This window comes from Citrus sinensis, chromosome 4 (genome assembly GCF_022201045.2).
Source record: "Citrus sinensis cultivar Valencia sweet orange chromosome 4, DVS_A1.0, whole genome shotgun sequence".
NCBI classification, from domain to species: Eukaryota; Viridiplantae; Streptophyta; class Magnoliopsida; order Sapindales; family Rutaceae; genus Citrus; species Citrus sinensis.
Genome location: NC_068559.1, coordinates 8375502 through 8389602, shown reverse-complemented (window position 1 = coordinate 8389602; position 14101 = coordinate 8375502). Strand labels below are relative to the sequence as shown.

At 34.2% G+C, this 14101-nt stretch overlaps 1 protein-coding gene and 1 long non-coding RNA gene across 3 annotated transcripts; both read right to left on the bottom strand.

Annotated features, from left to right (window-relative positions):
* Positions 1-5830: 5830 nt before the first annotated feature.
* LOC127901936 (uncharacterized) lies at positions 5831-8163 on the bottom strand. Of its 2 annotated transcripts, none has more exons than XR_008054299.1 (3): positions 7386-8163; positions 6439-6490; positions 5831-6101 (listed from the first exon to the last, which is right to left on the bottom strand). It is a non-coding gene; the product is annotated as an uncharacterized LOC127901936 (long non-coding RNA). The 2 variants fall into 2 exon arrangements; XR_008054298.1 differs by having other exon boundaries at positions 5831-6087.
* Positions 8164-9098: 935 nt separating this feature from the next.
* Positions 9099-10413, bottom strand: LOC127901841 (secreted RxLR effector protein 161-like). The gene is made up of 3 exons (XM_052439859.1): positions 10245-10413; positions 9570-9769; positions 9099-9476 (listed from the first exon to the last, which is right to left on the bottom strand). The coding sequence occupies exons 1-3, from the start codon at positions 10411-10413 to the stop codon at positions 9099-9101; spliced, it is 747 nt and encodes a 248-aa protein (XP_052295819.1).
* Positions 10414-14101: the final 3688 nt, after the last annotated feature.

Below are 14101 nucleotides of genomic sequence, written 5' to 3'. Positions count from 1 at the left end.
TGAAAAATAGCAGCTCAGCATGATTTGTTAAAGGTCATTGTCCAGCTCATAAAGTTGTTATGTAACAAATTGTAGCTGACTTGTTAGTTAGAGAAAGTTTGTTACTTATAAGTTATTGTCACGTGTGAGTAGTTGTACATATATATGCATTGATATGTAAACGATGCTATGGAATGAATCTTATGGAAATTCATTGTTTCATTTTCTCTGAAATTTTCCTTTAAGCCAAACAACACATCTCTATTTTTCTACTTGGTATTAGAGCCAATAATGGCTAGCTAAAGTACTACCTCACATCAACCAATCATAAACTCAAATCAACCTTCACAATCATCATTTACCTTTGCTGCTACTGTGAAACCTGATCGATCAAATTTTATACTTTGGCGCAAATAATTCTTAATTTCAATAAGAGGAAATCGTCTTGAAAGATTCATTTTAGAACCACAAATCATTCCAGAACAATATCTATCTGACTCAACAACTAAGGGATCCGGTGAAAGCATTGAAAATCCAGTTTATATCAATTGGAGAGCACAAGATCAAACACTTCTTGGCTGGCTGTTATCAACTATCAGTGAAGGTATTCTGAGTTCTGTTCTTAGCTCTGATACTTCTTTTGACGGGTGGAGATCCATGAAAAATAGTTTGGAGTTCAGTCTGAGGCTAAGATAATGCAACTCAATATGAAATGAACATTCTGAGAAAATATTCAATGACTATTGAGGAGTATTGTGCAAAAATGAAATTGCTTGCTAATTAACTTGCTTGTGCTGGTGATATAATTACTGAAAAGGATTTGTTAATGAGAATTTTGAATGGCTTAGGCCCTGGCTATCTAGATCTGGCCTCAATCATTACTGTAAATAAGATGAGTTATGATGATGTTTATGCTTTATTAATGCTTATGCTTTGTTACTGACACATGAAGCCAAACTTGAACAAAATTAGAGTGTGAAAACTATGTTTAATGTAAATTATGGTGCAATGAATGTTAATCATTCTTATATGAGTGGAAATTTTAGAAGAGTGCTTTTGGATTTCCAACAGGTATTGGATAGATGATTTAATGTTGGAAGAGGCATGTTTCATAATTCATATCCCAGAGGATTTCCAACAGGTATTGGCAATTTTAAAGGTTATGGCAGAAGACAGGCAATGCAATTTTTCAGGCCACCTGTGAAATCAAATTTTCATCCTTTAGCTGACATACACTCTGATGAATAATCAACTATGTGTTAGATATGTCACAAGGCAGGACACACAGCAGATGAATGTTCGCATAGATATGATAACACTCTTTCACCATTACCTAAGCACTTTGAAAAGGGCAAATCAATTGGATCCAAGGCTGCTTATATAGCTAATTTTGATCCATTTACCAGTTATGCTGCTCCAACAATTGAAGAACAATATGTTGCCCTTTACTTAAACTACAATCCTATATCCTACTCATCTTATCCATCAACAGAGACAACTGCTCTTGAAGCCTACCTTACCAACTATGAAAGACCTACTGATGAAGGATGGTACATAGACAGCGGTGCCATACATCACTTGACCAACAATATGGCTAATATGAATGTTAGAGAGGCGTTCAAAGGATCAGATCAACTTGTCATCAGCAATGGACAAGGTTTGCCTATAACTCACAATGGTGATGCATGTTTTACTTACAAAGGATCAAATGTTGCATATAAACCAACACATATTTTGCTTAAAGAAATGTTAGTAGTGCTTAATATTATAAATAATTTACTAAGCATATCAAAACTAACAACTAATAATAATCTTTATGTTGAATTTGTTGGTAATGTCTGTTATGTGAAGGATTCTATGAAGAGGCAAGTGCTTCTAAAAGGACTTGCTGAGAAAGGATTGTATAAATTGCTTCTAAACCCATCTCTTCCCAATTCTTTCTTGTGCCAATCTTCTTCCATTCAACCATTATCAATGCTGTTTGCATACTTTTTTTACTCGAGTGTCCTTAAAAATAGTCAGAATAATGATTCCAGTTATGTCTCATCTTGTAATGCATCAATCAGTAAATGTTCTAAATACATTTCGTCTTGTGATGCATTGAATAATAAAGTTCTTCTTTTACACAGGCGTTTTAGTCATCTTAATTCTCAAACTCTAATGCATTTGCTAAATAGTATTGCTTTTGTTAATCTCTCAAGTAATACCATAAAACAATCACTTGAACAGATCTGTGAAGCATTTCAAATGGGAAAATCTCATAAACCGCATTTCCCTATCACAGAAACCAAAACAACAAAACCCCTTGAACTTATACCCACAAACTAATGGGGATCTTTACCTACACCTTCTAGAGATGGCTATGACCATTACATAAGCCTTGTTGATGATTTTAGCCAATACACTTGGATTTATCCTCTTAAACTAAAATCAGAAGCATTAAATGTTTTCAAGTTATTCAAATTGCATCTTGAAAACCAATTTGATACCATTTACTCAATTTTTAAACTAATGTAGAATTATCTTTAGACACTCTTGCCCTTATACACATCACTAAAATGGATTAGTAGAAAGAAAACATAGACACATTGTTGAGTTATGACTCACCTACACAAGCTAAGGTACCACTTAAGTTTTGGTGTGATACCTTTCATATAGCTATTTATCATATTAATAGACTACTATCTACAACCCTGAAACCTCTTACTCCATATGAGAAAATTTTCAAACACAAACCTGATTATAACATGCTCAAGTGCTTTGGTTGTACATGTTATCCTTACTTAAGAAATTATAATAAGCACAAGTTTAATTATCACTCAAGCAAATACATTTTCCTTGGCTATAGTCCATTCAATAAAGGATATAAGTGTATGCATTTATCAGGCAAAATATACATAGCCAGACATGTTGTTTTTTATAAGTCTGCATTCTCTTATTTCACATATTCAATTTTTCATTCCAATGAATCATCATCATTTTCAAGTCAATCTTTTACACCTCAACAAGTATACCATTTATCCACATTACTTCTAATACCAGTTTCAGTTGTAAGCACCTCATGCAATCCTCTATCTGCAATTTCTACCAGCAGTAGCTCTCAACATTCAGATAATTTTCCTCATACTGACAATCAACATTCCCATTTGCAATCATATATACCAACCATTGAAACATCTACAGAGCCTCAAATTTCACCACCTTAACTTGTACCCTTACACATCAATATCTATTCAATCTAATGTACATCCCATGACTACTAGAAGCAAAGCTGGTATCTTCAAACCCAAACTTTATGCTGCAACCCTTGCTCACAAAGAACCTGACTCTGTGTATGAAGCAATGCAAAATCCAAAATGACTTACAACCATGAGAGAAGAATATGCAGCCTTAATACAGAATGATACATGGTCCTTAATAAGTGGGTATATAGGGTGAAATATAATATTGATGGAAGTGTGGCCAAATACAAATATAAGTTAATAACAAAGGGTTTCAACAGAGTATGAGAGCAAATTGTTTTGAAACATTTAGCCTTGTCATAAAACTAGCAATTGTGATAGTGGTTTTAAGTCTAGCTGTGATGAATCAGTGGAAGATAAGACTAGTTGATGTGAATAATGTCTTTCTCAATGGAGAGTTAATAGAAGAAGTGGTCATGGATCAACCAGAGGGGTTTATTAGTGCTGAAAAATCAGATTATATATGTACGCTTCATAAATCCCTTTATGGTCATAAACAAGTTGCAAGAACTTAGTATGATAAGTTGAAAGAATGCTTGTTACAGTGGGGATTTACAAATTCCAGCTCTTGAAAAGAAGTAAGTCATCTATGATCCTAATCCTTATATATTGATGACATCTTAATAACAGGACCAGATATTTCTGAGCTAGAGAACTTTATTGCTGAATTCAATACAAAATTTGCTCTGAAAGATCTTGGAGATCTTTATTATTTTTTAGGCATTGAAGAACTATATGATATATATTTTATTTTCTTGTCTCAAAAGAAATACATAAGGGATTTATTGTCAAGGATTGAAATGATCAATTGCAAAGACATTGATACTCCTATGAGTATAGGACTGAAACTACAGAAGGAAGCTCAAGGAAATCTTGGTCATTATATTGAAAATGCAACACATTATAGAAGCATTGTTTGTGGAATGCAATATTTGGTATAACAAGACCAGAGATTGCTTTCAGTGTGCACAAATTGAGTCAATATGTCTCTGCACTAACACTGCAGCACCTTATAGCATGCAAAAGGGTGCTCAGATATTTAAAGGCAACACAAGCCTATGAACTCAAGTTCATTAAGGATGGTGATATAAAAATAACATTGAGGTGCTACTGAATTAGCTAAATTGAAATTGCAATGCAAGGAAAAGCTTGTTATTTGGTGTGATAATCTCCGTGCTACTGAATTAGCTCATAATCTAGTTTTTGACTCAAGGAAAAAATATATTGAGATTGATATGCATTATATTAGAAACAAAGTTCTTGTTGGAGAATTAAATATTCAATACATACCAAGTGAAGAGCAGGTAGCTGACATTATGACCAAACCACTCTCATTCATTCGGTTCAACTATCTAAGAGTCAAACTCAATGTCATTCATTATCCCTTGAGTTTGAGGGGGGCTGTTAAAGTAGTTTATTATTCAAGCAGCTCAATAAAACCACGTCAGCAAAAAGTTGTTAATGAAGAATAGCAGCTCAGCATGATTTGTTAAAGCCATTGTGCAACTCATAAAGCAGTCATGTAACAAATTGTAGCTGACTTGTTAGTTAGAGAAAGTTTGTTAGTTACAAGTTATTGTCACGTGTGAGTAGTTGTATATATATATGCATTGATATATGAATAATGCTATGGAATGAATCTTCTAGAAATTCATTGTTTCATTTCTCTGAAATTTTCCTTTAAGCCAAACAACACATCTCTATTTTTCTATAAAAAGAAATGATGAGGATATTCGAAATGACTGATTTAGGGTTAATGTGCTACTTTCTTGGTATTGATATAAGCCACGAATTAAAAAGGTTTTTCATATGCCAGAAAAAGTATATAGAGAATCTATTGAAAAAATTAAAGAGGTATAGATGTAAGGCCATAGTCACACCATTAACTACCAATGAAAAGAATACAAAAGAAGACGGGTTAAAGAAAGATGATGGTCTACTCTATAGGAGTCTGATTGGAAGTTTGTTATATCAAACAACAACACGTCTTGACATAATGTATATATTAGTCTTCTTTCGAGATTCATGGAAGAACTATCCCAAGTTCGCTATGGAAGATCAAGACAGATACTGAGATAGTTACAAGGAAAATAGATTATGGGATATGGTACCAGCCCACACAAGATGTAAAACTTATAGGATATACAAATAACGTTTAAGTAGGATCAGTCGATCACATGAAGAGTACATCAAGATATGCCTTCATAATTAGATAAAGTATATTGTAACACCCCAAATATTTCCAAGAATTCTAAAAGAAATTTGGAATGCAATCTCTAAACAATTAATTCTTATTACTATTCCCAAAAGAAAATCAATAATGTCCAAGGTTGAAACATAGTCTCTAAAACAATAAATATAACAATAATCCTCCAATACCAAATTTAGCTCTAAAATAATAAGCAAAATAGCAACAATTTATCAATCACGAAAATGCCCAAATCTTTCGGCTAACAAATCTTCTTCTCTAAAACCAAAAAGTCCACATCTCTAAAATCACTCTGCAAAATGTTGGAGACGAGGGATGAGCCGTCAATTCGGTAAGTAAACTCATGTATAAGATTACTAATAGTGATGAAGTACATAATAATTATTATTAAGTGCCATGAATCAGTAATCGTTTTATAATCGAATAGATATGTACAATAAAGTTTATAACCAATTATGTCATAACATAATGACCATTTTCAATAAATAATCATTTATTAATAAAACCTTTCATTTGTTTAATTTTGCTCATGTCTCATAGTGTCATCTGTACTCTCGGTGACCCGGCTGGTGGTTCAATCAGGGTACTTTACCCTACAATAATCGTCAATAGGTGCACACAATACAGTTAACTGTTCTGTCATATCAGTAATGGTACCTACGAACAATGAGCTAAAACTTTAAAATAATTTTCAATCTTTCAATATCAATCATTCAATAATCAATCAGCAAAATCTCTTATAAGACATTTAATTGGCAAAGCTTTACAAATTATTTTTACGGAAGAACAATTTATAGAACACAAGTTTTTTAAACCCTTTTTTTTAAAAAAACAATTTAAGAAAGCATTTTAAATAAACTTTAAACCAAAATGTAAATCATTGTTATAAACTATAACAACAAAATACTTCAAAACTATAAATATGCCAATCCTTATGAACAACATTATTTTTTTTTTCATACATAAATTCATACATATATAATAAACGTTATGCATGAATCCACTTACCTCAATTCGAAGCAATCAATAGTAACCCCAAATACACGAGCTCACTCTTGACCTATAATTACCAAGATGAGATTTTCATCGATATCATATTCAATTCTAACCTTCATAAGATATGCAACATCCTTAAACCATTAACTCTAGCCTAAACAAATCAATTCACCAAACCACCCTCAACCATCTTATAGGAGCTAATTTCTAACAAGGTATAACTATTGTCGGAAAAATAAAAAAATATTACAAAAGCTACTGTAAACATGTTGGCATTCAATATAAATGTTAACAAAATTAATTAGAGTTGATAAACATTTCCGAAAACTAATTTTCCACAAAAACATTAAAACTGTCCAGTGACAAAATAAACAGACGACTTCTGATTCAAAAATTCATAATTTTAATTATACATGTTGTAAAATAGTGATTCAAGTTTTGATCATCAGAGGAGACAGTAAGGAATCAGAATTAAAATTTGTAAAGCATTTGCTAATGAAAAAGCAACTCAAATTCACTTCAATATCACCCCTTGAAATTATGGAAAACAGTTTCCAAGATTGCGGCAGCCCAGCTTTATGATTTTTAATGATTCTAATATAAATCCAAAAATTACGAAATTAAATACAGAAAAACTAGACATGTAGATGTATAGTAATAAAATTTTCCAGAATTTTCGGAAGTTGTTTGGATTATAAAATAAATTATAAAATTGAGGATTGCTGCTGAAAATTGAAATTTTCCATTACCAGTATTCCAACTTTGAAAAATCAAAACAATTAATATGCAATGAGTTTTTGGACAGTAAACATATAGATAGAAAGATAAAGATGTCTAGTTTAATAAGCTATGATGAGACTAAATGAAAACAACAATCGTATAGCATTGAATCTGCAATGTTCACAATTTTTAGGATAATATACATAAAATTAGAAATGTAAAAGATTATAAATACCTACCTCTCTAAGAAGAATTTCACTCCAGACTACACCCTTCAAAACTTAAAGCCTTTGCTCAAACACTTCTTGAAAAATTTTGAATGCAAATGAGAGGGGGGTATTTATACAACATCAAGGCACACAAGCTAGCCACACACAAAGAAAATAAAATAAATAAAAACACAACCAAACTTAATCATTTAGCACAATTACTCTACCCCAATTTCTCCACTTACCAAACATTAATCATTCAACATCATTACTCCACTCCACTAATTTTTTAACTTACCAAACATTAATCATTCAACATCATTACTCCACTCCTCCAATTTCTCCACTTAACAAACATTAATCATTCAGCATCATTACTATCATAAAATATATATATTCTATAAAAACAATTCAACATCTAAATGACACTTTAATCATTCACTATATATAATAAGTATAAAATACTCTATTATAAAATACATACATGAAAGAAATGAAATAAATTTGAGGCTTTACATATATTCTCATGGTCCTCAAAGAAACAAACAACTGCACAATCAATAATTGAAACAGAGTACGTAGCAGCAGCAAGTGCAGCATGTCAAGCAAAATGATTAAGAAGAATATTTGAAGACATGATAAGAAGCAAAGTAAAGCCACTGAATTATTTTGTGACAACAAGTTTGCTATCGTAATAGCAAAAACTCTTGTGTCTCACCACAAAAACAAAACATTTTCCTATCAAAGATCACCTCCTAAGAGAAGTATATGTTGTGCGCAGAATGCGGAATCAAGCGCACCAAATAATTATAGAAAAATAAATAACACAAGAATTACGTGGTTCGGTAATTAAACCTACATCCACTGAGGCAAGAAAGAATAATTGTTTATTTAACAATTAATAGAGTACAAATACTTGAGTAACGAATCTCACTTCCCAGAAACCCAAAAACTACCCAGTACTCTCACACTCTGCAGGAAAGATAAATTCCCCAGACACACTTCTCTCACTTCTCTCATAAGCTTAGAAACTTATAAGCTTAATAATTTTGGGATGCTAAACAAATGAAAATCTCCCTCTATTTATAGGAAGTATTTTACACTATTACAAATTCGGCGCTCACCAACAATTTGCCAATTTGTCAAGGTAGTTGTGAATTTTTCAAACTGTCACATGCTTCACCAACTTATTTGGTTTCAATTTCTAAGGGTCGGTGCCAACTTTTCAAGCTTTGCATGCTTAGCCACATGCATGTGTCAAATTTTCAAGGTTTAGTGCCAACTTTGGCCAATCTTTTGTCAACTTTTCAACAATTCTCCACCTCAACGAAGATTTGTCCATATCTAAGCCGACTACCAACCAATCGTCATCCCCAAAGTGGCTGCATCTCTGTGACTGCCTACGTACCTAAAATTTGGGATCAAGCCAACCATAGTTCAAAATTCTCAAAGGACATAACTTAACACAATCGAAGGATTTGAATTAGTTTCAAGCAATGTTGAAACTTAACTCCAGAAACTACATTCGTCAACATATCTGATGGATTATCTTTAGTATCGATCTTTCTCAACAACACAACACTGCTCTCGATAATCTCCCTCACGTAATGATATTTTCACATCTATGTGCTTTGTCCGAGTATGATATGTTTGATTCTTCGCAAGGAATATCGCACTTTGATTATCACATAAGATCGTAATGTTCTCCTGGATTACTCCCAAATCACCTAACAAGCCTTTCAATTAGATAGCTTCCTTTACAACTTCAGTTGCTGCCATATACTCTGCTTCCGTAGTGGACAGAGCAATTGTCGATTGTGGAATCGACCTCCAGCTAATCGGACCTCTACCCAATGTGAATACGTAGCCCGTTGTTGATCTTCGCTTGTCAAGGTCTCCAGCGAAATCAAAATCACAATACCCAATACATTGTTGACCATAATCCTTCTTGAACAATAACCCAACATCAACTGTTCTATACAGATATCGGAGAATCCACTTTACCTCAAGCCAGTGATTTTTACCCGAATTGTGCATGTAACTACTAACCATGCTCACTCCTTGAGATATATCGGGCTTTGTGCATATCATGACATACATAAGACTACCCACAATACTAGTCTATGGAACACGAGCCATGTAATCGCGCTCCTCTTGAGATCTAGGACATGAAGAAGAGCTTAATTTGAAATGAGGAGTTAGAGGTGTACATACCAGTTTAGTTTTGTCATCCATGCCGAATCTTTCTAGCACTTTCTTCAAATAAGACTTTTGAGTCAACCATACGCTCCCATTCTTCTTGTCTCTATGAATCTTCATCCCAAGTATTCTCTGTGCATCACTCAAGTCTTTCATCTCGAACTCAGAAGCCAGCTGCTTCTTTAATCTTTCGATCTCATCTCTATTCTTCGAAACTATAAGCATATCGTCGACATAGAGTAACAAATAGATGAAAGCTCCATCTGGTGGTCTTTTAAAGTAAACAGAATGATCGTGTTCCCTTCTGGTCAATTTCTGCCCTTGTATAAATTGATCAAATCTTTTATACCATTGCCTTAGCGATTGCTTCAGTCCGTACAAAGATTTAATCAACCTACACACATTATTCTCCTTTCCAGCAACTTTGAAACCACAATGTTGAATCATATAGATTTTCTCCTCTAAATCTCCATGTAAGAACGCCGTTTTAACATCCAATTAAGCCAACTCTAACTCATATTCTGCAACTAAAGTAAGTAGGATATGAATGGAAGTATGTTTTACAACTGGAGAGAAAACTTCATTGTAGTAAATACTTTCCTTTTGAGCAAAACCTTTTTCCACAAGCCTTGCCTTGTATCGAGGAGTTGTTTGATTTGGAAGGATTTCATCTTTTCCTCAATGGCTAACTTTTCCCCTTTGGTAACTTTACAAGTTCCCAAGTCTGGTTTTGATGGAAGGATTTCATCTCTTCCTCAATGGCTAACTTCCACTTATCACTTTCACTGTTGCGTAATGCTACACCGAAAGTGTTGGGGATGTCATCATCAATAACTGGAAGTGCATAGGTTATCACCATATCTTTAGTAAGCCATTCAGGTTTTTTTATCTCTCTTCTTGGTCTCCTTGTTGCTATAAAATCATTATTATCTACATCATCAATTGTTTCTTCATTTTGTGGGACATCAGAAGAAACAACCCCTTCTTCAACTTTAGGTGTCACCTCTATAGTTGAACCCTTCTATGATGTAGAGCTAACTGGTACATATGGAGTTGCATTAAACTCCACCCACTGCAATACCTATGTGGTCTTGTTCTCTACCTACTGAGAACTTGAAGCTTTTATCATTGAAGCTTCATCAAATGTGACATCTCTACTACACACAAACTTTTTATCTTCGAGATCCCAAAGCTTTAAGTCCTTTACTCCACCTTTGAATCCCATAAAGATATGTTTTCTAGTACGAGGATCCAATTTACCATCTTTGACATGATAATAAGCTGGACACCCGAATATACGAAGGGAATCATAGTCTTGTGCATGCTTTCTAGACCACATTTCCGTAGGAGTTTTACCTCCAATTGTAGCAGAAGGCATACCGTTCTATTGCGGAGTATGTCTCACCGTGAAATGTCTTTTAATACCCTCGTTCTGGCATACTTGCAAGAATGGATTTGAAGTATATTCACCCCCATTATCATATCGTAATACTTTGATCTTTCTGCCTGTTTGAGTCTCCACCAATTTCTTCCATTTCACGAAAATCTCTAGAACCTCATCCTTTGCTCGCGTGGTGTACACTCACACATGTCTAGAGAAATCATCAACAAAAGTAACAAAATAATGGCTTCCACTGATTGATGCAGTCTTGGTTAGTCCCCATACATCACTATGAACATATTCAAGGATCTCACGAGTATCGTGATTAGCTGTACCAAACTTGACCTTTATTTTCTTGCCTACTACACAATGCTCACAGAAATTTAATTTACAGGTTTTGGTACCTTTTAAGAGTCTGTGCCTCATCAGAGTTTGCAAAGACTTCTCTCCAGCATGTCCCAGCCGTACATGCCATAACTTGGTGGTGTCACTATGCACCTCAACAACATTTGCTTCATCAGTTGTACCTCCCTTCAAATAGTATATATTGTAACGCCGAACCCGTTGTAGTATCACCATATCCCCATGTGTAAACTTCATTGTGCCATCTTCAATGATAACCTTGTAGCCTTTAGCTTCTAAAGCACCCACAGAAATTAGATTTTTCTTTAAAGCTGGAACAAATCTAACCTCTTTGAGTTCTCTGATCATTCCATCAAATATTTTGAGTCGAATTGTTCATATCCCCATTGTACGATAAGGTTGATTATTCCTCATCACAACTGCACCGGATTCCAGATTACGAAAATCTGTAAACCATTCCTTAATAAGACACAAATGATAGATTGCTCCAGTATCAAGTATCCATTCGCTCGAACTAGCCTCGTATGCTGCAGGAGTGATACTTAGTGAATAATTAGAGTCCTCATCTTTCCGTGTCATGTTTGCTGCTGTTGGTTTCTTCTCATCTCTCTTTTGAGCATTTGGACAATCTTTCCTCCAATGACCCTTTTCATGACAAAAGGCACACTCATCTCGAGCTAGATTTCTGCTTCTCGATTTAGATCGAGAATTCTTTCCACCACGCTTTTTCTTTTTCTCTATCGCCCAATCTCTGCTCACCAAAGCTTCAGACGATGCTCGTTCAGAAATTTTATCACTATTCCGAATCTCCAACAAGTTAGTCAATGTTGTACAAACATCTTTGAAGACGATCACACTTTTCCCATATATCAAAGTAGTCACAAAATGACTATATTCCTCTGATAGTGAGTGTAACAGAATCATAGCCTTGACTTCATCCTTAATATCTTCATTAAGTTTCTTTAAATCAGCAAGTAACTTTTCAAATCTTGAGACATGATCATGCATTGACACCTCAGGCTTCATTTGAAAACCATATAATTGGCTCATTACATGAAGACGATTTTCTGGACTTTTCAGCAGGTACTTCTCCTCCAATGTACGCCACAAAGTCACCGCACACTCCTCGTCTTTCACCAAGTATTTCACCTCCTTGGTCAAACAAATTCTGATCTGACCACAAGCTTTCTCGTTCATACGATCCCAAATTTCTTCATCATACAAGTGTCTTTTATTTTTTAGAACAACATCGAGATCAATTTGAATAAGGGCATCGATAATTTCGCGCCTCCACATGCCGAAGTTGATTTTTCCATCAAATGTTTCAACATCGATCTTTTGACCTCCTATAACAGGTGTTGAATAGCGATTTGACAAATCTCGCCTCCCACCTGAAGTGTCTCCTGAAATAGTCTTAGTAGATCTCTCCCCAATTCTGGAAGTTTCACCTTCTACCATTTTCTCAACGAACCATTTCCACTTGAAACAGCCTCTATTATGTTAATTTCGCGTGAATAAATGCACAAAGAAAGTTCCTAGGAAACTGGACGGGAACTTGGTCCTAATTAAAAACCAGAATCCTTAGACTCTTATCGTCTTTTTTGACAGAACTTTCATAGACATGCAAAAATATACACTACTTACAATAGACTGTCCCTCAAGTACAAATGGTCATCTCTACCATATTCGTGAACAGTATCATATACGTGAATAATACCGTATACGTGAACGGTACTGTATAGGTGAATAGTACCATATACGTAAACAGTACCGTATCCCTTACGTACAAACTGTTGGCTCTGATACCACTTGTTGTGCACGGAATACGGAATCAAGCGCACCAAATAATTATAGAAAAATAAAGGACACAAGAATTACGTAGTTCGGTAATTAAACCTACATTCACGGAGGCAAGAAAGAATAATTGTTTATTTAACAATTAATAGAGTACAAATATTTGAGTAACGAATCTCACTTCCCAGAAAACCAAAAAATACCTAGTACTCTCACACTCTGCAGGAAAGATAAATTTCCCAGACACACTTCTTTCACTTCTCTCAAAAGCTTAGAAACTTATAAGCTTAATAATTTTGGGATGCTAAACAAATGAAAATCTCCCTCTATTTATAGGAAGTACTTTGCACTATTACAAATTTGGTGCTCACCAACAATTTTCCAATTTGTCAAGGTAGTTGTGAATTTGTCAAACCGTCACATGCTTCACCAACTTATTTGGTTTCAATTTCTAAGGGTCGGTGCCAACTTTTCAAGCTTTGCATGCTTAGCCACATGCATATGTCAAATTTTCAAGGTTTGGTGCCAACTTTGGCCAATCTTTTGTCAACTTTTCAACAGTATAATCATTTAAAAAGATCAAGCTGAAACATTATAGAATGAAAGAACAGATTGCTGACATCTTAACTAAAGCACTTCCAAAGCCTAAGTTTGAGCTTTGGCGAGCAAAGATTAGAGTTCAACATAAGCACATTAAGGAGAAGTGTTGAAGTTAACAAGCCCTATTGAAGATTCTAGAAAATTGTCAGTAAAAAAATCAAAGAAAAACATCTAGGTAAATCTAAGTTGTGGTTAAAGAAATAAGGGTAGTGAAATTAATGGATAGGAAAAAGCAGCTAAATACGTGGTTAAAAGACCATAGATATGTCAATTAATTATGTTTTAAATATAAATCATGCATAATTATGTATGTAAGAAAAATAATTAAAAGCCCTTTGATAATAGACTACATTGTTATCTCTTCTTCCTCTCTTAAACCAAACTTCTATACTACCCAACAACTTTCAAC